The following is a 23,630-nucleotide window of genomic DNA, read 5'->3' as shown; positions in this document are numbered from 1 at the left end:
TGGGATTCTTGACATTTGTACCATATATAGGAATAAATGATGCAAAGAACTTGATTAAGTTTAACATGTTTTAGTTATGTTTGCTTTTGGAAAAGAACCCATAGAATCCTTACAGTGCAGAAGGAGGCCATTCGGCCCATCATGTCTGCACCGACCTCAATCCCACCCAAGCCCTACTCCCATAACTCCACATATTTACGTTGCTAGGCCCCCTGTCGCTAGGGTCAATTTAGCACGGCCAATCGACCTAACCCGCACATCTTTGGACAATGGGAGGAAACCAGAGCACCCGGAGGAAACCCACGCAGACACAAATAGAAGCAAGGAGGAATGCTTTGTTCTTTTTGCAGCAAGCTTCTGGAACCTCATGGTTCAAATATAATGAATTTCACATAGATAATGACCTGAGGCCAGAATTGAACCTGAGTCCCTGGTGCTGTGAAGCTGCAATGCTAACCACTGTGCCATTCTTTTCATTTTACATTGGTTCCTGAATAAGTGTTGAGTTGACAACACAAAGGAACTGAATTTAAAGCAGTACATGCTGGAAAATACTCAGCAAGTTGGAAATAGTTTCAATTAATGTTTCGGGTCAATAACCTGCTGTCAAGGGGACAGTTAGCTTAATTGGTTAAATTGCTAGCATGTGGTTTAGAGAATAATGCCAACAGTATGAGTTCAATTCCTGTTCAGTCCAAAGCAGACTTGGGACTGCCTCCAGACTCTGCCCTTGTCTTGATTCAGATTGGTGCCCCTCAAGCTGTGTAACCAGCTTTCCCTTGTTGAATATTACCTCCTACCTAACCTGTTGTCAGAACTGCCAAAAGTTGGCGTTTAACAGGTGCTAAGCAACTACAGAGGCAGGGACATGGGGAAAAGGTTAAAAACGATGGGGTGGAAGGTTAAAGTAATCAAATGACAAACAAGATGATGGTGAAAGGATGACAAATGAGCAAGTGAGGAACAAAGGATGAGTCTAGAGGAACTGTAAATGACAGTAATAGAAGCATAACTAACTACTGCAGTCTGAAAAGGTGAGAGCAGTGGAATTGGGACCTGAACTCAATATAAATGTAGAAGGCTATAAAGTGCCTAATTGAAAGATAAGATACTGTTCCTCAAGTTTAAGTTGAGCAACTCTGAAACAGTGTATGAGTGAGAGTGGGGCAGAGTGAGAGGGGGACAGAGTTAAAGTTTATTTATTAGTATCACATGTAGGTTTACATTAACACTGCAATGAAGCCACTGTGAAAATCCCCAGGTCGCCACACTCTGGCACCAGTTCAGGTACACTGTGGAAGAATTTAGCATGGCCAATGCACCTAACCAGCACGTCTTTTGGACTGTGGGAGGAAACTGGAGCACCCAAAGGAAACCAATGCAGACACGGGGAGAATGTGCAAACTCCACACAGACAGTGACCTAAGCCAAGAATTGAACCCGGGCCCCTGGCACAGTGAGGCAGCACTGTTAACCATTGTGCCACTGTGTCACCCTACTAGAGAGTCAGCCAGAGAATTAAAATGACAAGTGACTGGAAGCTCAGGGTCGTACATACGGATTGAATGGAAGCGTTCAGCAAAATGATCATCAAAACTGTATTTGGTCTCCCTGGTTTAGAGGGAGTGCATGATGAGCAGTGACTACAATAATACTGTACTGAAAAGAGATGAAGGATTTGAATGGGTGCAACTGCTAACTCGGGGTGCTTAAGCAAACTTGCCATTTCAGTTGAACATGTTGATTCAATTCTATTTTGGTTTCTTAAAAAAGCTTTAATTAATTTTCATAATAAGCCATAATCAGCTATTTTATTATTTTAAAAGCATCTCCCAATTCCTCAGCCATGGATAGCCGTGGCAGACCAGAAAGACTACGGACTTAATACCCAGAGTGTTGAGTTGGTTGGTCTCACTGGTGTGGCAGAAGGGGCACTAGTCTATGTCTCAGTGCTCTTGGATAAGAGATGAATAAATCATTATCACTGATCACGACTTGAAGCGTATATGTATAGACATCAGCAGAGAACAAACTCTTGTCTATGATATTCTCTACAGCTCAGTAAATCTCACTTGCGAATATTGAAACACTGTCTACTTACCCCACTCCCATCTCTCTACATTGTTAGGAAAATCCTAATTCCTTACCTTTATCTCCTTGAGATAGAGATGATTCTTGCACTCCTGATTTTCCAGCCAGCTTCACATCAATGTATTAAGTTTTTGATATAATTAGTACCGTAATTTTTAAAAATATATCTCTCATTTAATTTTCGTACCAATTTAAAAAAAGTGCAGATCAGTCCCACTTAAATCAGTTTCACCGAATGTACTTATTCTAATTGCGACTGTGATATAAATCTAAATACATCTCAATAATGATCATCGCCTGGAGTTCCTGAGTTGGTTCCTCTATTATTCAGCAGAAACACTGGTGAAACAATACGCTATAATAGATATTATGGAACAACAGCACCTTAAAAATAATCCACCAGTTGCAATGTGCACTGAGATTCTTTGAGAAGGTGAAAAAGCTTTTTAGTGCAAACTCATCTTGTTGATGTTGAACCTGGAGATCGAATATCAGTCAGACTTGAAATGTTGCTGTACACAAACACATACAGGAACTGTATATAAGCTTTATGTAGGGTCTTTACCAAGTTCAAACCCAGGCAGGATTATAAGCTAACACTAACGCTCCCTCATTGCTAAGTGGCTTTGTGCCTTATCTTGTTTCTAGAAATACTCCTCCATCTGATGTTCCCATTTCAGAAAACACAATTACATTCAGGAGTAAAAACCCTCAGTTCATACAAAATCTTGGGTAATCTTTCTGTACTTCAGAAACATCTAAACTCCCAGAAACAACAACCCAAAACCTAAACAAAAAGCCAATTTAGGATTAAGATGTTCAGAATTTATGACTTGAACACAAACCATTATTCTCTTACAAAGAAAGAACCTAGGCTTTGAACGTAAGAACATAAGAACTAGGAGCAGTAGGCCACCTGGCCCCTCAAGCGTGCTCTGCCATTCAATAAGATCACGGCTGATTTTTTGTGGACTCAGCTCCACTTACCTGCCCGCTCACCATAACCCTTAATTCCTTTACTGTTCAAAAACTTATCTATCCTTGCCTTAAATACATTCAATGAGGTAGCCTCAACTGCTTCATTGGGCAAGGAATTCCACAGATTCACAACTTTTTGTGTGAAGAAGTTCCTTCTCAATTCAGTCCTAAATCTGCTCCCCCTTATTTTGAGGCTGTGCCCCCTAGTTCTAGCTTCACCCGCCAGTGGAACAACTTCCCTGCTTCTATTTTATCTAACCCCTTCATAATCTTAAATGTTTCTATAAGATCTCCCCTCATTCTTCTGAATTCCAATGATTATAACCCCAATCTACTCAGTCTACTCCTCATAAGCCAAACCTCTCAACTCCGGAAACAACCTAGTGAATCTCCTCCGTACCGCCTCCTGTGCCAGTATATCCTTTCTCAAGTAAGGAGACCAAAACTGTACACAGCACTCCAGGTGTGGCCTCACCAGCACCTTATACAGCTGAAATATAACCTCGTTGTTTTTAAACTCCATCCCTCTAGCAATGAAGGACAAAATTTCATTTGCCTTCTGAATTACCTGCTGCACCTTTAAACCAACTCCTTGAGATTCCTGCACAAGGATATCCAGGTGCCTCTGCACAGCAGCATGCTGTAATTTTTTACCATTTTTTAAATAATAGTCCATTTTGCTGTTATTCCTACCAAAATTAATTATTTTGAAAATAATTAAATACATGGAATTTTTCAATACAGAAATAGGCCATTTGGCTGATGGTTATGCTCCACACGAGATTTTTCTCACTCTAATTCATCTCACCCTATTAACATATCCTTCCATTCCTTTCTCCCTCATGTACTTACCTAAATTCCCTCAAAGGCATCAGTGCTAGTCACCTAATTTTCAAAGAACAGCTTTGGCTTTTCTGTGGAGATGGAAGGGACCAGAAAATCATACATAACTTCACCACAAAGGTCACTGATAAAGAAATATTGCTGTTGAATTTTTGGAACAGCTGGTAAATATTGCAGCAGTCACTGGTGATTTCTCTGTGAATTATGTAATGCCTGAAATTCATCGGCTTGGATTTTCTGGCCCCGCCAATAACAGGCATCGCTGTAGGTTGGACAAAAGTATTTGGAGATTGGCTAAATGTCCCAATTTTTCCACCAGCGATGATGTCCACCATTGGTGTGGGTGGAAAATTCTGCCCTTAATTTTCAAACACACATGGGAAACCAGTTTCCACTGTAGATTGCATTGGGTTTTTTCAGATCTGTGAGAGGTAATGACCAGAATTCACCAGAGAATGGTGAAAGCAGGAACAATCAATGATTTTGAAAGGAAAATGGATATGCACCACAGAGGTGGTGCAGTGTCGCTGGACTAGTAATGCAGAAACCCTGGGTTTGAATCCCATCACAGCACATGATGAAGTTTCAATTCACTAAAAACCTGGAATTAAAAATTTAATGATGACCATAAAACAATTGTCTTAAGGGAGTTTTTTTTTTGCGCAGATCAGGGTGCCCTTCAAATATGGTGCCCTGGTCTCTGTGGAACCAGCCTATCAGATCTATCCCGCTACAGTGACAATCCACATCTCCTGATCCACATCCACAGCCAGAAATCTTGGCTGTGACTCTGGAGAGAAACAAGTCGGTTTTCACCTGGCAGTTAGCCATTATTTTGGAAAACTTGGCCCAAAAGTTACAATCTACCAATAACATAAGGAATGTGGGTGGCACAACGGCTCAGTGGTTAGCACTGCTGCCTCAGAGTGCCAACGACCTGGGTTCAATTCTTGGATCGGGTCACTGTCAGTGTGGAGTTTGCACATCCTCCCTGTGTCTGCGTGGGTTTCCTCCGGGTGCTCCAGTTTCCTCTCACAGTCTATAAGATATGCTGGTCAGGTGTGTTGGCCATGCTAAATTCTCCCTCTGTGTACCCGAATAGGTGTCAGAGTGTGGCAACTAGGGGATTTTCACAGTAACTTCATTATAGCATAAATGTAAGCCTATTTGTGACAATTAATTAAACTTTAATATTTTCCAAAGCAAATCAGTTGCTTAAGTTGCATTCTAAAATACTACCCAATCTCAGGAAGGCCATAGCCTAGTGGCATTTTTGCTACGCTACTAATGTTCTGGGGCTCTGGGTCCAAATCTCACTATGGCAGATGGTGGAATTTGAATTGAATGAAAAATATCTGGAATTAAGAATCTACTGATGACCATGAAACCATTGTTGATTGTCCGAAAAACCCATCTGGTTTACTAATGTCTTTTAGGCCAGGATTCTCTAATTTCACTCACTGCTGCCAGTGCGAACAGAGAATTTGGCGCTCAGTCAAAATTCCATTCACTACAGCGGGATTGGAGAATCCCAGTTGGAGGCAAGGTCATTTTTCATCATCTGCCTTCACCTTTGGCAATGTGCAAAAGAGTTTGAGTGGAAGCCTCTCAAAATCAATGTACTATTGGGTACAATTTGTACCAGGATAACTGGTAATGTCCAAAGTGGAAATTCAAGGTCTTGATTAGTGATGATGAATGAAGCAATGACTAAAAGGCAATATTGAGCATACGAGAGATTTTACCTGGAAAGTAACCGATTCTTATGAAAGAAAGTAAGGAAAACCTTCACCTGGGTTTGGCAGGTGCTGGTAAGTGTGAGGGAGGTGGGAAGTTTCAACAGGACACGGATGACAAGAGCAGTGTCTTGAGAATATAGTGTCAATGGGCGTTAAGATCAACTAAAGCTTACAACTTATTGCTGAGTCATTAACGTTTTGTTAGCTGACTCACTTTCTTGCAGCTCCACTTGAATCACTGAAACTCACCTTGGAGAGTCCCAAGATTGCTCTCCCACAAACCATTCTAGAAAATATGAGACAAAAGGGGACACAGGACAAAGAGTCAAAATAAGGGACAATATGTGGAGTTTGCACATTCTCCCCGTGTCTGTGTGAGTTTCCTCCAGGTGGTCTGGTTTCCTTCCACAGTCCAAAGATGTGCAGGTTAGGCTGATTGGTCATGCTAAATTGCCCTTTACTGTCAGAGGGACCAACAGGATAAAAATGTGGGGTTATGGAATAGGGCCTGAGTGGGTTTGTTGTCAGTGCAGGTTCAAATGGTCTCCTTCTGCACTGTAGGTCTAAGATTCTATGATTCTAGATTCCCATCACCCTTTATGTGAAGAGGTGCTTCCTCACATCATCCCTGAATGCCTTAGCTCTAACTTTAAGGTTCTTTCCCCCTTGTTCTGGGTTCCTATTCCATCCACCCCTCTCCAGCGGAGTGAATAGTTTCCTCTCTGTCTACCTGAACTGTAAACACTTCAACATGAATAGGTGAACTTTCAAATACTTCTAATCATTTAGTATAATTCCTATGTGTTGAGGAAGGTTAGAAACAGGCACTCAAGGTGTTAACTGGACTTCAGAAAACGGCTGCTACTAGCTGCCATATGGCTGCTTGATAATAACGCATATGAAATGCTGCAGAATACTCTCCTGTTACCAGAGCAACAGCCATACAATGAATACTCAGGATAATCTTTATCAGTATTGCAAAGGGAGTATCCTATTACGCAGCAAAATCGAACAGACTACACACTGCGTAAGGCTTCTTATCTAAGTATACCACTCTGTCGCACAAAATATTCACAAGTTACGTCCAATATACAGAATTTAGGTCCTAAGGGCATTAAAAGTAGACATATCAAATTAAAATAGTCGCAAACATGGGGCAAGTATAAACAGAATGAATACATTTCTGATTTGGGAGGTCTGATAAATCAATGTTTGTGAATATGGATAATGTTTTTTATTTAATGAGAGGACATGCACAAGGAGCAGCTGGTTAAGTTATTTTTAATAAAATTATGCAGATTATAACATTATAAAACTACAGGCTGTATCATTATAAGACAGTCACTAATAAATCCAGTAAGGAATTCAGGTGACACTTTGCCCAAAAGTGGTTGGAATGTGGAACACGCTAGCACAGGGAATAGTTGAGGCGATTAGTATAGGCATGTTTAATGGGAAACAAGATAAACACATGAGGGCAAGAGAAGTAGAGGTTAAGCTGATAGAGTGAGATGAAAGATGTTGGGAGGAGGCTCCTGTGAAGCATAAACACCAGCACAGACTTCCTGAGTCGTGAGACCCATTCTAAGTTGAATATTCTATGTAATTTTATACAATACTTTATAATTTCTGAAAATTCTTTCAAGATGTGAAGCTACAATTCTGTGAAAAGGAATACATGGATCCAATTGTAATAATTTCAAGATTGATTATTCCAAGACAACATCCTAGCTGGGAAATTTTTCTCTGTTCCTTCAGTGTCGCCGGGTCAAAATCCTAGAACTCCTGCCCTAACAGCCTTGTGATTGTACCTACATCATAGAAACTGCAGTGGTTCAAGATCACCATCATCTTCTCAAAGGCAATTAGAGATGGGCAATAATGCTGCCCTGTCAGCAACACTCTACATCCTGTGAGTGAATAAAAAAACACATTGATAATTAAATAAAGTTAACAAATAACTGAGTGGATTGCAGAATTTTACAAAAAAAATTGATTTGCTGGCTTTCCCTCAGTTCAATCATACTTACATAAAGTTTAAAATTTATTTATTAGTCACAAGTAGGCTTACATTAACAGTGCAATGAAAATCCCCTAGTTATCACACTCTGGCACCTGTTCGGGTACACTGAGGGAGAATTTAGTACAGTCAATCCACCTGCACATCTTTGGACAGTGGGAGTAAACCAGAGCACCCTGAGGAAACCCACGCAGACATGGTGAGAATGTGCAAATTCCACACAGTCAGTTACCCGAGGCCAGAATCAAACTCAAGTGCCTGGTCCTGTGAGGCAGCAGTGCTAATCACTATGCTACCGTACTGCCCCATAAAAATATATATAAATACATAAAAACCTTCATCCAGTCACATTATCGTTAAACGTATTTAAACAATAGAACTGACAGACATGAGTCTCTATAGTGAGTGGTTTCTAATCTCTCCATCTCTGCCTCATGCTGTCTCAGGTACAGATGATAATGTACAAGCCACATAAAGCTTTTATATCGTCACATATGTCTATGTTGTAGACATTAGGGATCACCAAAATTGTCTGAACATCACAGGCTGTGTTTGTGATATTTGCTACGTGCCACCCACTGTTTGCCTGCCCAATTTACATAATGTTGGAGCCTCAAAAATAAATGGCACCTCTAAGTTGTGGAAAAAAGCATGCCACTGGCATATGTTTTCAAAAGTCAAAAGTAGTCTCATAGAATTTTCCTTTTCTCGCTGTTAACAATTTTTTCCAGAATATGTTCATATATGCACTTTTTGCCTTTTGGGGAATAAGTATAAGTTTATTCATTACTGTCACAAGTGGCCTTACATTAACACTACAATGAAATTACTGTGAAAATCCCACACTCACCACACTCTGGCACCTGTTCGGGTACATTGAGGGAGAATTTAGCACGGCCAAAGCATCTTAACCAGCACGTCTTTCGGACTGTGGGAGGAAACTGGAGCACCCGGAGGAAACCCATACAGATATGGGGAGAACAGACTCCACACAGACTGTGACTCAAGCTTGGAGTCAAACCCGCGTCCCCGACACTGTGAGGCAGTAGCGCTAACTACTGTGCCACTGTGCTGCCCATTTATTTAGCTCCTAACATACCTTTAGTAAAACATTTAGCAAAAATGTGACATTTGAGTTGTTCACTTTTCTACATCGTTTTGATGGCAACTTTTCAGTTAAGTACTTTTTCCCTCATTTAGCTCTTCAAGGTCTGAAGCATCCTTAATTCAAGTTATTTTTGTAACAAGGCAACTTTACTCTATTAGCAGCATTGTAGCTCCCTCCTGAGGTGTACAGAAGAACAAAAACAATTTACAAAAGAAGCTATAGTCTTAGATTCTCCTGAATATTTGATGATCCAATGTCAAAACAAGTTTCTGTTTTAATTTTGTTGTTTGAGTTTTGTGCACAGCAAAGTGATAGATTTTTGTGCTGGGAATAGGGCGCTTTGCATTTTGGTCTGATGCCACATCCAGCATTGCCTAAGTCAAATATTATCATGTATTTTCAGCAAAGAAACAGGCCACTCAGCTCAACTGGTCCACGCTGATGTTTATGTTCTATTTGAGCCTTTTCTTATTCTTCTTCATCTCACCCCATCAATACATTCTATTCCTTTTCCCCTCATGTGCTTATCCAAACCTCCCTTAAATGCATCCACACACTGCATACTATTTGTCTCAACCATTCCCTCGGATAGTGCTCCACATCGTCACCACTCTCTGAGTGAAGGAGTGTCTCCTGAATTCCCTACTGAATTTATTCATGACTACCGTAGATTTAAAATATAAAATGTTGGTTAGGCCACACTTGGAATACTGTGTCCAATTCTGGTCACCACACTACCAGGACGTGGAGGCTTTGGAGAGAGTTTGGGAAAGGTTTACCAGGATGTTGCTTGGTATGGAGGATATTAGCTATGAGAGAGATTGGATAAACTAAGATTGTTTTCCCTGGAAAGACAGGGTCTGAGGGGCAACCTGATAGAAGTTTATAAAATTATTAGGGGTATAGATAGGATGAACAGTTGGAAGCTTTTTCCTAGGGCAGAAATGACAATTACAAGGATGCTTAATTTCAAGATGAGGGGAGAAAAGTTCAGTGGAGATATGCAGGGGAAGTTTTTTTACTCAGAGGGTGGTGGAGCCTGGAATACACTGCCAAGTTATGGGGATAAAGATGGGGTGACAGCCTAAACTGGACAATTCTTTCAAAGAGTTCACCATTTCTGATACAAGGTTGGAATTATGTTGTAAGAGCTGGGTTTTGCAGTGGTAGGGAGTCGTGGAGGGAGCTGTTGCCTGTGCAAGTCATAATGGTGCTCTTGCTTTTTAGAAGCAGAGATTTTGGAGTCTGGGAGGTTACAGAGTATGTGAGAGAATGAGGAAGTGGGGGAGTGTGGATTGGGAATGCATGGAGGCATGTTTTCAAGTTACAGCAAAGGGCATGGTAGCTTAGATTACTTAATACAGAGGATGGTGAATATATTGTACATAGAAGCAGGTGGTGCATAAACATCTACAGGAGAATTAGATCAGTGATGGGTAGCTGAGGCTAGTGGTTGGACTACACAAGTGTCTCTCTTTCATCTCGGTGATTTGAACTGATTGATTATTGCCCCGTATTGGGATACAGTAAAAAGTATTGTTTCTTGTGCCAAACAGACAAAATGTACCATTCATAGAGTACATAGGGGAGAAGGAAAGGAGAGGATGCTGAATATAGTGTTGCAGTTACAAATAGGGTGTAGAGAAAGGTCAGCTTAATATTTGGTAGGTGCATTCAAAAGTCCTATGGCAGCTGGGAAGAAACTGTTCTTGAGTTGGCTGGCAAGTGCATCATAAAACGTACCATGATAATTTCAGCGAATAGTATGTAATAGAACCTACGAGATTGCAAGCTATACTTGTATAATGAGAAAGGAATAATTAATGATCTCACAGTTAGGGATCCTCTTGGAAGGAGCAATCACAGTATGGTTGATTTTAAAATACAGATGAAGTGTGCAAAGGTAAAATCCAATACCAGTATCTTGTGTTTAAATAAAGGAGACTACACTGGATGAGGCAGGATTGGCTAGGGTAGCCTGGGAGCAAAAAGCTTTATGGTGGGACAATTGAGGAACAGAGTGATAGGGCAGGGTTATGACAGGGTTTAAGCAGCATTGAGAAGTACAGAGTTCAGGAAGGGAATTAAAAAGCAAGGGGCTGGAAGTACAATCGCCAGTGCTTTAGTGATTAAAATTGGGAAGGGGCCAGCAGGGTTGTTGGAGTGCAGAACTCTGGGAAGGCTACATGGCTGGGGGTGGGGGCGTGGTGGAGAAATAGGAAAGAAGCGAGGACATGGAAGGATTTGAGAACAAGGAGAATTTGAGAATTGAGATGCTGCAAGGTATGCTGGGGTTTCTGATATCTTCAATGTGGATCAATGCTGACGGGTTTTAATGGGATGATGGGCAAATGGGATTTAGTGCAAGTTGGGATTGGCAAATGGAGGAGATTTGGATGAATTCAGGCTTACGGAAAGGGGAGAAGCATGCCAAGAGTCGGGTCTGCTTTCTGGATTTGACAACAGTAGCTCAGCAGTCACTCACAAAATCATAGAATTGCTGCAGTGCAAAAGGAGGCCATTTGACCCATCAAGTCTGCATCACTCTCCATCCCAATCAGGCTTACCCTGTAACCCTACATTTCACCCCATTAATTCTCCCTAACCTACACTGTTTGGGACGCCGGGGGCAATTTAGCATGGCCAATCCACCTAACCTGCACATCTTTGGATGCACTCCTCCAACAAATGAACTAGAAAGACATCAGTGAGCCCAACAGACAGGGAGGAAGAGTGGGCAGCTGGAGGGCACCATCACTTCAGCATTGCTGTTTCAATTTGCTTGAAAGGTATCATTTCAGTGGTTTGTTTTTCTTGTTAACAGTTCATTAGGTGGAACAGTGGCACAATGGTTAGCATTGCTGCCTCACAGCACTAGTAAGAAGTCTCACAACACCAGGTCAGAGTCCAACCAGTTTACTTCACAGTAGTCCCACAAGCTGTCTAATAAATTGTTTACTATCAAATAAACTGGTTGGACTCTAACCTGGTATTGTGAGACTTCTTGCTGTGTTTACCCCAGTCCAACGCTGGCATCTCCACATCATCACAGCACCAGGGACATGGGTTCAATTCCCAGCTCAGATCACTGACTGTGTGCAGCTGCACGTTCTCCCCTTGTGGGTTTCCTCTGGTGCTATGGTTTCCTCCCACAGTCTGAAAGATGTGTTGTTGGATGTATTGGCCATGCTAAATTCTCCCTCAGTGTACCTGAACAGGTGCTGGAGTGTGGCGACGAGGGGATTTTTCACAGTAACTTCATTGCAGTGTTAATGTAAGCCTGCTTGTCACACTGATAACAATGGCAGCAGCCTGTTAGGAATGGAGCAATGATATAAAATAAAAAAATACCTGGACTGACAGCCTGTCAAGGTTGGTCCAGGTGAGGGGTAGGCGTTACCATAGTAACTGGCCGCTTCCCCGCAGCGCGCAGGCGCGGCCGGGCCCGGTCACGTGGTGAGAGCTAACCACGTGGTGCGCGGGGTCACGTGTCCCCCCGAGTGGACCGCCCGCTGATTGGAGCATGGCGGGTGGGCGCGCGGGGCTGGAGCGGGAGGCTCGGGTGCTGAGGGCCGAGCTCCGCAAGCTGAGGTACCGGGGCACCGGGGCGGGGAGGGCCGGCTGAGGTACCGGGGCCCGCGCTCTGCAAGCTGAGGTGCCGGGGCCTACGGCGGCGGGGAGGGCCGAGGGCCGGGTTACCGGCGGCTCGCGGACCCCCCCCGGTCCCCGGCAGAGCGCCAACAACAACCATCCCCATCCCCAACGCAGCAGCAAGACTTACATTGCTATAGCCCCTGTCACATCCTCAGGGCATCCCTCTTCCCCAGGCAATGAAGCGCCTCCATGTGGAATTCACTCACTTTGTGGGGAACACAATTGTACGCAGCAAGGTCCCAGAAACAGCGAGCTGGTACTGATCCATCAGCCTCTTGCCTGCTGCTGTAGTGGACTTACCTCGCATTAAGTTGATCTTTCTCTACACCCTGCCTATGACTGTAACACTACATTCTGCACTCTCCTTCTCTATGAACAGTATGTTTTGTCCTGGTAGTGCACAAGAAACTATACTTTTCGCTATAAAGACAAATCAATCCTAGAATCCCGACAGTGCTGAAGTGGGATTTTCACAGTAACTTCATTGCAGTGTTAACGTAAACCTACTTGTGACACAAATAAACTTAAACATCTGGCCTATGGAGTCTGCACCTCCTCTCCGACAGAACATCCTGCTCAGATCCTATCCCTGTGATCGCGTGTATTTACCCCACTAATCCCTCTAACTTCTTTGAACACTAAAGGGTAATTTAGCATGGCCAATCCACCTAAACTGCACATTTGGATTGTGGGAGGAAACCGGAGCACCCTGAAGAAACCCATGCAAACACAGGGAGAAAGTGCAAACTCCACACAGTGACCCAAGCCAGGAATTGAACCTGGGTACCTGGTGCTGTGAGGCAGCAGTGCTAACCACTGTGCCACACCACGACAAAACAGGATCAGCTCTCCTGTTTTAGCCGTCATCCTGATTGAGGGCTGAATATTGGTCACGGGACACACACATATACACCATGGGGAATATCCCTGTGTTGCAAAGTCCTCCCCCATTGGTAGTCCTCCAGGGTCAATGATGAATTGCTTCCACTCAGGTTCCGTGGCTTCTGAGATGGCTGACTAGTCCAATGTATGATCTGCAGGCTGTATCTATGTGGTGTGAATTGGTCGGGTTAGATGGGCTGTTTGGAGGTTTGTGCACTCCCTGACACCTTGACTTTGTCTCTGTGCATTCCTGATGAAGAATCTCAATGTGCTTGATACTTTGGGATGGTATATTGGTTAGACTTGCTGCCTCATAGCTCCAGAGACCTGGGTTTGATTCCCAGCTTGGGTCACTGGATTTTGCTCGTTCTCCCCATGTCTGCATGGGTTTCCTCTAGTTGCTCCGGTTTCCTCCCACAGCCAAAGGATGTGCGGAATAGGTGCATTAGCCACATTAAATTGCCCCTTCATGTCCCAGGATGTGTAGATTAGGGGGGTAAATATGTGGAGTAATGGGAATGGGGCCTAGGTGGGATTGTCAGTGCAGACTTGATGAGCTGAATTCTATGATTTCCTGAATGATTATTATTGGCAAATATATTGGTATACAATGAAAAGTATTGTTTCTTGCATGCTATACAGATAAAATATACTATTCATAGAGTACATCGGGGAGAAGGAAAGGAGAGGGTTCAAAATGTCATATAGCTAGGATGTAGAGAAAGATCAATCGAATACAAGATAGGTCCATTTAAAAGTCTGATGGCAGCAGGGAAGAAGCTGTTCTTGAGTCATTCTGAATCTTCTCCATTTTGGTTGGTCACACGCCAGGGATTCCCATGGGTATGTCTGATCTCTTCAGGATGCTTTGAGGGTCCCCCTCAAGTGTTCTTGCCAAGCTGTCCATGTTTTCATTTTTCAAGCCATATCTTTCTGATGACCTATTTGCTGCTTTGGGTGGATGTTAGTGATGTCATGAAGATACTTTGAGGAAGAAATAGAGAGTTCTGTCTGATGTCCTGGCCAACATTCATCCATCAAACAAGATTTTCTGATCATTACTGTTTGTGAGGGCTTACTTTGTACAAATTACAGCTGTGTTTCTCATATTTAACAGTGATCACACATCAAAATTACTTAAATTACTATGTGATGCTGAGTTAGTGAAAGGTGTTACGTAAATGCAAGATTTTCTTTAGGTCACGCTCAGCTCCTTTTGCTTTAGTTTGAAAGCATCATCAGATTAAAGTGTAACCACTCTGGAAATCTACTGTTCAGAAACATGAATCATCTAGAAATCTTTTGAGCAGACCCAAGCAATTCATGGGATCAGTTTAGTATAGTACTTCGGAGTGGAAACATGGAATATATAATCAGTAAGGAAAACAGTTTTTTATATTAGTGTTCCATAATGTTTTATGCTTCAGGTAAATAGTTATATGCATGCACCACTAACTTCTGGTTCACACACTTATGGTTAATTATTGTAATGTAATTTTATAATCCAAAAAACTCCAACATCTAGAAATGACTTGGTTCTAAACATTCTTGACTGGAGAGGTTGCAGTGTATTTACTAACTGGTCTAGTAAGATGTACAGCCTCAAACTGAACATTTGTTTCAGATCTTGCATGATGATATTATCTTTTGTGGAATCTGGCTGTGTGCAAATTGTCTGCCGTGTTTCCAATATAACAAAAGTATTTGGGTGTCTGAAAGATGATGTAGGTTGGCCTAAGATTGTCAAAGGCACTATTGAAATGCAAGTGCTTGCTTCTTTCCCTTTCAAAGGTACTTGCAGGTGGTGGTCTGATGGTTCCGCAAATTTATTTGTTCAAACCTCTGTGATTTTATTGGCTTTTAGTCACTTGGATTATCAATTTAAAACCTTCATATTTGTATTCAGAGCCTCTTGTTGCCTCCTCTACCTATATCCAAATGCCATCTTCCAACCCTCAACCCAACAAAAACTGTGTTCCTCCAACTCTAGGTTTTGGTCCGACACCAACTGTCCTATCCATTAGTCACCATGTCTTTAGCTGCTTAGGCCCTAAGCTCTGGAATTACCTCCCAAAAACTTCCCTAATTTCTCTCTCCTTTTAAGCCTATCCTAAAAACCCACTTCATCGATCAAAATTTTGATCACCGTCTTTATTTTCTATAGGCTCAGTTTCTGTTTTTATCTGGTGACTCAATGTTTTTCTGTGAAAGGCGCAATATAAATGCAGGCAGTATTCCAGAAATACGTCACACAACCAAAATAAGTATGTGAATATGTAGAAGAGTGAGTGCATACAACAGCAGGAGCTGCCTTAACCAATCTTTAAAGCTATGTAGGTAGATTTATTGAAGGTGGCAAGTATTGTTTAAAATACTCCCCTATTATGCATTGAAAAATACCTTGTCACAAGAGTACCCTTTAACTATTACTCTGCTGGTTATACTGAGTACCTAGATGGTGTTTCCCTGGATGCAGGGTGGGGATGCAGGTAGATACCAATTGGTTCACAGTTGTGGATCCCATGGATAGATGCAGCTATTCTGAAATGTCTGGAACCTTTGCATCGCTAAAGAAGAGGACTAATAAAGCATTGCTAACCTTTAACTTTAATTGTACAATGTTAGGCAGCAAGTCAACAAAGCTGTCCATGTACATAAGAAATCTATTGATGACCTGCACTCCCTTTTGAATGGTTCGAAAAAGGAGGCCTCCCAGAATTGTGTACCAATCAGAAATCGAGATGAGCAAGTGTCCCTATGTTTGGAGAAAGGTATGAAATTCTGATTGTTCAATTTGTTACAGGGTCTCCTTGGGCCTGCGATGAACTGTTTTTACTTGATGTTTCCATGTGTTTTTTCAAACCCTGTTGTCCACGAACTGACTAAATTGATATTGTTCGTGTAGATGGGGTAATTTTGATTGCTAAAGTAATGACTCAATATCATTATATTTAGAGTAGTGAGTTCCATGTTGGATCTCAGTACAAATTATTGTTGTGAGAAGGGAAATTGTTTGGTGTTGTGGGTTAGCAAGATGCCTTTTGACCTCAGAACCAAGATCTGAAGCCAGTTTGGTTGATGAATTATCCCATATATAGTATACACTGTTCCATTTCTAGGTCCTCGATGGTAGAGTTAGAATGTAAACATTGGGAGAGGACTAAGTTCTTCTAAGCATCTGTCCAAAGGAAAACTCAACACTGAGTGATAATTAACCTAAAATCTCACCACAAGAATAGTTGGTATAGACAGCAGAACACATCAAAAGTATAAAGTATTCTCTTGAGACTGTGGTGGAAGCACTTTGTTTGGGGCTGTGTTCAGGCAGTTTTACTGAACAAATGATTGGACCAGAGATGTCCTAGAGGCAAAAAATTGAAAGTATATTCCATTTGGGGAAACTTCACTTGTCAATTGCATATACAGTGCGTCTTAGCAATTCATCAGCAATAATCATACTTGTAAAAAATGTACTGACAGTGATAAATTAAATGTAACTCTGATAATCCAGTCAAACCTCCTGTGTTTATTGATTGTAACCATATATAGTTTTATTATATACAAATTTTAATCAGATCTTAGTGTTTCAAGTCTGTTTCTGTGTCTAATGTATTTTACATTCCACACTTGGCCTGCTGATTGTAAGTAATATAGATTGAGTGTAGTTTCTTATCTGTAATGTATGAAATGAAATTTAAGAATTACATGTATTATATATTCTAAAAGGAAACATTCGAACTGTGCCCATTGGATACATTGAATCCTGCTTCACTGCCAAAAACGGCACACCCCGGCAACCAACTATTTGTAGCTTGTCCCGTGCGCGACTTAAAATTAGTAAGCTGATTTTTAACAACGTGGAACATTCACTCATGGGCTTGGATCAGTTTTCACATGTCTGGTAGGTTGGTTTCAGTTCTCGAAGGTAGATGTTTGTGACCTTGTTATTTAACCTATTTCTCCCATACTTTGAACCACCCATTCAATTCTCTAATCTTATCCTATGCCAATCTGCAAGTTGCACTTGCACGCAAGCACTCTTACTCTCTTTTGCTCTTGATTGCTCTTGCTCTTGTGCTTGCTCTCACACCCAGCCTTGCGCCCATGCTCGCATTCATTCTTGTTCTCATGCTCGCTGTTGCGCTCTTACTCTTGCTCTTGATTGTGCTCGTTCTCCCTCTCGCATTTGCTCTCGCTCTGATGTTCACTATTGTGTTCGCTCTTCATCTTGATTGTGTTTGCTCTCACTCTCGCTCTCATATTTGCTCTCCCTCTCACCTCTCTGCCTTCTCTTCTTTTTTAAGGGAAAGCACACAAGCCTGTCTTCCCTGATCATTCCCTTCTGTAATGCCTCGATAGCCTTTTCTGTAATGTGGAGACCAGAAAGCACTGCATGGCACTAAAGGTGTAATTTAACTAAAGTTCTTCACATGATTTGCACAACTTTTCTGCTTTTAATTGTACTCCTCTAGAAATGAACCCCAGTGCTTGGTTTTTAATAATCTGCATTGCTACTTTTACTGATTTGAGTATTTGCACCCCGTAGGGTTCAATGAACAATGCTATCAGGAATAAACTAATCACGTTTTATTTTTTCTTCTGTGCTTAAAACAGGCTTTTTTAAACACTAACTTTGTTAGGAGTATTGTTTGTGATCAAGGCTTTCATATAGCTTGGCTAATGGACCATGAGCGAGCATAATTTTTGGTTTTAGTTTTTAAAATAATGATTGATTTATAAAATTGTTGCAATGGTTAGAAAGTATGAAAAATCTACAATAAAGTAGGACTAGTATAAATTTACTATTCCTGCACTCCCACAGGAGGAGGGCCATGTTTGAAGAAGACTTCAGTGTTGTTGTAGCTTTAACTCTGACAAGCATTCCCTCTCGTAAGTCTCCCTGCTGTGAGTACTAAGTCTGGCTGAAAGAGAATCAAGTTAATTTTGTGAGGTTGTTTTGGCATGAAATCTAGCAGTGAGTCAGCGAACCATTTCATGGTGGAGCTATTTCTGATTCTCACTCCCAATTTGCACGATTTCATGCTGGCAGCAAAGCAAAATCATCTCCTATATCTCTACTGGAATAAACTTTTATCTAAAGTGATATTGACTATAGTGAACTTTTCTTCTCAAAGTATTGGGCAGAAACAAATATCTGTTGTGGCACAAGATGCACAATTGATGTGCTGAATTAATGCACAAAATCTATTATTTTAATGTGGCTTTTGTTGATTGTGAAGAAGTTCAAAACTTTCCGAAATCAGAAGCATGGCTGTTGGTTACGGATCAGTTTTCACATGTCTGTTAGATTGGTTTCAGTTCTTGAAGGTAGATGTTTGTGACCTTATTATTTAACCCATTTCTCTCACTCTTTGAACCACCCATTCAACTCTCTTATCTTATGCCAACCTGCAAGTTGCACTCACTCGCACGCTTTAGTTTAAGATTTTTTTCCTAAGTTCATTGTTAATGGTGACTATTTGCTGATTGTAATAACTACCCTGAGATGCCGCCCAACTTTGAATCAAACTGAAATGCTGAATTAATACTTTTCCCATTGCTTGTTGCAGCCATCATAAAATCTGTACAGTGCAAGAAAAGGCCCATCGAGCCTACACCGACAACAATCCCACCCAGGCCCTGTCCCCGTAACCCCATGTATTTACCCTGCTAATCCACAACACTAATGGGCAATTTAACATGGCCAATCATCCTAACCTGCACATCTTTGGACTGTGGGAGGAAACCGGAACACCTAGAAACCCATGCAGACACAGAGCGAATGTTCAAACTCCATATGGTCACCCAAGGCTGGAATTGAACTCTGCTGTGAGGCAGCAGTGTTAACCACTGTGCCACCATGCTGCCCCAAATACATGTCTCATTGTGTTTTTCTAGTTCTCCAAGGGCAATATAATCTAGTTCCTTATTTTCCTTAAGACATCTACAAATCAAGGCAATCTTATTCTTTAGCCTTGTGCTTGCAGGTAAATTTTATTGAACTTATGAAACGTTTGATTTTTTTAAATGTATAACATTTGATTTATGCAGGATTATCTTTGTTTTTCACAAGAATGGACATCAGAGCTATAAGGCTAAAGTCAAACCGCCTCGATTAAATGGATTAAAAACAGGAGTATTTTCTACAAGAAGTCCTCATCGACCCAATGCAATCGGTTTAACACTGGTAAAGCTGGACAGGATTGAAGGTATGCTACTGCAGAGATGTTCTATAGAGCTAAAATGACAACTTTGATCCAACCATGAAAAGTCGAGGTCCTGTAGGAATACAGGAAGTTTCCCTACATGAATCATGGAATCATTACAACACAGAAGGAGGCCATTTGGTCCACGGTATCTGCACAGGCTCTCCAAATGAAGATTATGACCAAGTGCCATTGTCCTGCCCTTTCCCCACATCCCTGCACATTGATGGTGTTAAGACACAAGTGACTTTGTGATAATCATCTGATCTCCGGATTTAATTATACAATGGTAGCATTGATATCATAGGTTGGAATCATAGAATCCCTACAGTGCAAAAAGAGGCCATTCGGCCCATCAAGTCTGCACTGACCACAATCCCTCCCAGGCCCTATCCCCATAACCCTACCTATATACCCTTCTAATCCCCTGACATTAAAGGACAATTTAGCATAGACAATTCACCTAACCTGCACATCTTTGGACTGTGGCAGGAAACCAGAGTACCTGGAGGAAGCCCACGCAGACACAGGGAGAATGTGCAAACTCCACACAGACAGTGACCCAAGCTGGGAATTGAACCAGTTCCCTGGTGCTGTGAGGCATCAGTGCTAACCACTGTGCCACGTGTCACCCACAGTATATCTCATTTTTAACATAGGGTTTGCCCTACAGTGGAAGTAGGCAGACAAAATGACTAAACCAGGGCCAGCACAGTTAATGGGGGTAAACTAACGCTTGATAGGAAAGCTGGCTTTTAAGATAACGAGGAGGTTGAGAGGGGATTTAATATAGGTGTTCAAAATCATGAAGTGTCCAGAGAGAAGATAAAACGACTTCTATTGGTGGAAGAGTCAGGAGCAAGAGGACTTGAGATTTAAAGCGATTGGCAAATGAACCAAATGCAATATGAGGAAAATCATTTTGGCAGTGAATGATGGAGGAATATTCAATCTTGGCATTTAAAAGAGAATTCAATTAGGTGTAAGTATTGACTAAGGGAACAATTTGCAGGACTACAGGGAAAGGGCTTGGGGCTGATTGGTGGGACTCATTGGATTGCTTTTGCACAGAACTGACACTGGCGTAATGTAGCAAGTGGACTCCTGTGATGCATCATTCTATAATCTTAAAATGTCTTGAATGGAGATTAAAGAACAGGAGGAATTTGGAGAGGAAGTTCCAGAGACTGAAGTCAAGGCTCCTCCAAGCAGTGGTATGAAGAAGCAAGGGTTTCCTGAAAATGCCACAGCACAGGGACCAGGCAAGAGGTATAAACTTGGGATAGATTGCAAGATTGACTCGGTAGTTTGAATGTTCATTGTGATTTTAATATATTGAGGGAGAGTAAAAGGGGGATCAGCAAAGACAGGAATCGATTAATGGGGATGGTGGAGAGAGCTGCATTTGGGATATTTGAAGTACAGGGAGGATGAGAGGCCAGAAAGGAAGGGCATTGAAATAATCAAGTCTTGCAGGGGCAAAGGAATGGGTAAGACGTTCAGTGTTGGAGAGGTCAGGAATATGTAACACGAGTAGTAATAAGTGTTCCTGGTAAAAGGTGGAATGCAGGAACGGAATGTGCTTCAAGCTTAGCTTGGAGTCAGACAATTTTCCATGATTTTTCCAACCCAGTTCACTCTTGAAACTTACTTCTGACCTTTAAATATTTATATTATAATTGTGTTAATTGGTAATAGTTAATCAATAGATTCAATCTTTGAATTTTAAGATGATTGATGATCAGTATGCGGCATTGTTTGTACAATTCAATGTGTGCACTTAATTTCCCTAACTTCTTGAAGGTGACACTCTTTATTTTTCGGGAGTTGACATGATACAAGGAACACCAGTACTGGACATTAAACCGTACATTCCAGATTATGACACACCTGCGGCTGACCCAACTAAAAGCAACCATCAATCACATCAAGAGATTCTTGTGCCAAATGAGCTGTGCCAGGGTGTACCCACTCCAGTCATTGGAACAGTAACTATGGAGAGTGAGAATAAGGAACCAGCCCATGTTAAGGAGCCTTCAGACAAAGCAGGGCATTGTTTTACTGAGTGGGTGCGACATGCTACCGGAGATGATGTACACCCGTTCAGAAAGACGGATGATAATGTTCTTGAGGGAGAAAACCAGTCCCCTATACACGTAGGAAGTACAATCTCAGCCTGCTTGACGGACAGAACTGCGGACAAAGAGGAGGGCTGCGTTTGTGAGCTAAAAACTGAGAAAGTGGATGAATTTGCTGCAAAGGAGGATGTTTCAGATGAAAGCATATTCCTAGCTGTGAAGAAAATCAAAAGTCAGCTGTTTCACAGCGATATTCTAAACCAAGTAACTGCAGAAGACAAAGTTATTTGCTTGGAGTCAGAGCAGTCAGGTGCTGCCACTGTCTGTCAGAATGAGTGGCCAAAGAACCTTGATGCTATTAACAAACCTGGGAACCAGTCATCAAACAGTACAGTTGCGACTTGGATAAAGCAATCACCTGTAACTCCCTTACATGTTCGATTCACTCCTCATGCAGAATTGGACCTGAAGCAGTTTCAAGCTCCAAATGGGACAGGTAGGAATGGTGTCATATAGCATGTTCTAATGATAATACAAGCAGCAGCCAAAATTCTCACGTCTTTGCATTTAAATGTAACACCTCCTGAATTGTAAAACTCAAGTACTATAAGATGGCAGTCATTTGGCTCATTGTGCCTGTGTCGGCTCTTTGGTAGAGCTAACCAATTAATTCTGTGTCCCACTATCTTTGACCATAGCCCTGTAATTGTTTTTCCTTCGAGTTTTTATCCAATTTGAAAGTTACCGTTGGGCTTGTTCCCTTGCAGGCATCACATTCCGGATCACAACAAGCTGCATTAAAAACAAGTTTCCTAATGTTGCCCCTAGGTCTTTTGCCAGTTAACTTAAATCCGTGTCCTCTGAACACTAATCTCCCTACCACAGGAAACAGTTTCCCCTTGTTTACTCTCTTGAACTGTTCATGATTTTGAACAACTCTGTTAATTTCCCCATAACTATTGCTGCGCAAGGTGGATCAATCCCAGCTTCTCTAGTCTCTACACACGACTGAAGTTTCTCATTCCTGGAACAATTCTGGTAAATCTACTCTACCTCATCTTTAAGATCTTGACATTCTCCTTAAAGCGTGGGGCTCAGGATTGGACAGAATGCTACACTGAGCCCTCGTTTTATAAAGATTTAGCACACTTCCTTACTTTTGTACCTCATGACTGCCTATTTATAAAGCCAGTGAGCCTGTATTTTTTAACAGTGTAGTTTAACACTAGCTGCTTTCAAATCATTTTACAAATGTTATTCAGCTTAAGTTCAAATTTCCGATTACTTTTAAGTGATCTTGGGGACCTTGATCCAGCAGCTTTGTTGCATTTGTTGAACACTAAGTATAACTTTAGAACTTAATTTTTTTTGACAAATTTAAGAGCTAAAACTTAATCAACTCTTTGTTAACAGATCCGGGCAAAGTTTCACTGAAATATTTTCAGTCCGTGGAGGAAGCCAAGTCTGCCATTGTGGCTGTGCTATCAGAGGATCCAAGATCCGTATATCGTCGCAAACAGTGCCAGGATATGCTGTTTTACTTCACTGTAGACACTGCTCATATCACCTCCTGGTTTGGAGATGACTTTGCTGAAATCTTGAGGATAAAACCAGTGAAAGAGGGGGCATAGATTGGAACTGTTGGCGTAGAAATTCCTGATAAGGTTAAGAACATTAACCTATGTTTTTAATTTGATGAAAAGCCCTGTATGGGTGTGGATGTTGCACAAATGCATTTCCATTGAGCTTTTCCTGCTTTTCCATGGCCCAATGCCTTAATTTATAATGGCAACTGCCTATGTAAACTTATCACATCATAGTTACCTTTGTTGCTAGTAGTGGTGTTACAATGACGTGGCAAATTTAAATGGACAGTTCCTACTCTAAATGCAGACATGTAAATCTATCATGAAAAAATAAAAATCAAGACTGACTTCAAAATCAAAATTGAATTATGTTTGTTCATTTTGCTTGTCCAATTATTGCCTGCCCTCTAACTGTCTTTCATCTGAAAATTAAATATAATCTTGA

The 23,630-nt window shown here is 41.5% G+C and overlaps 1 protein-coding gene across 1 annotated transcript; it reads left to right on the top strand.

Moving 5' to 3' along the window:
* Window positions 1-12,276: 12,276 nt before the first annotated feature.
* trmo (tRNA methyltransferase O) lies at window positions 12,277-23,630 on the top strand. Its single transcript, XM_080188345.1, has 6 exons — window positions 12,277-12,370; window positions 15,941-16,086; window positions 17,042-17,216; window positions 19,367-19,524; window positions 21,325-22,095; window positions 23,013-23,630. The coding sequence occupies exons 1-6, from the start codon at window positions 12,303-12,305 to the stop codon at window positions 23,228-23,230; spliced, it is 1,536 nt and encodes a 511-aa protein (XP_080044471.1). The 5' UTR covers window positions 12,277-12,302; the 3' UTR covers window positions 23,231-23,630.

This window comes from Carcharhinus amblyrhynchos, chromosome 5, assembly GCF_965287045.1.
Source record: "Carcharhinus amblyrhynchos chromosome 5, sCarAmb.v2.hapA, whole genome shotgun sequence".
NCBI classification, from domain to species: Eukaryota; Metazoa; Chordata; class Chondrichthyes; order Carcharhiniformes; family Carcharhinidae; genus Carcharhinus; species Carcharhinus amblyrhynchos.
This window is presented reverse-complemented; position numbering and strand designations above follow the sequence as displayed.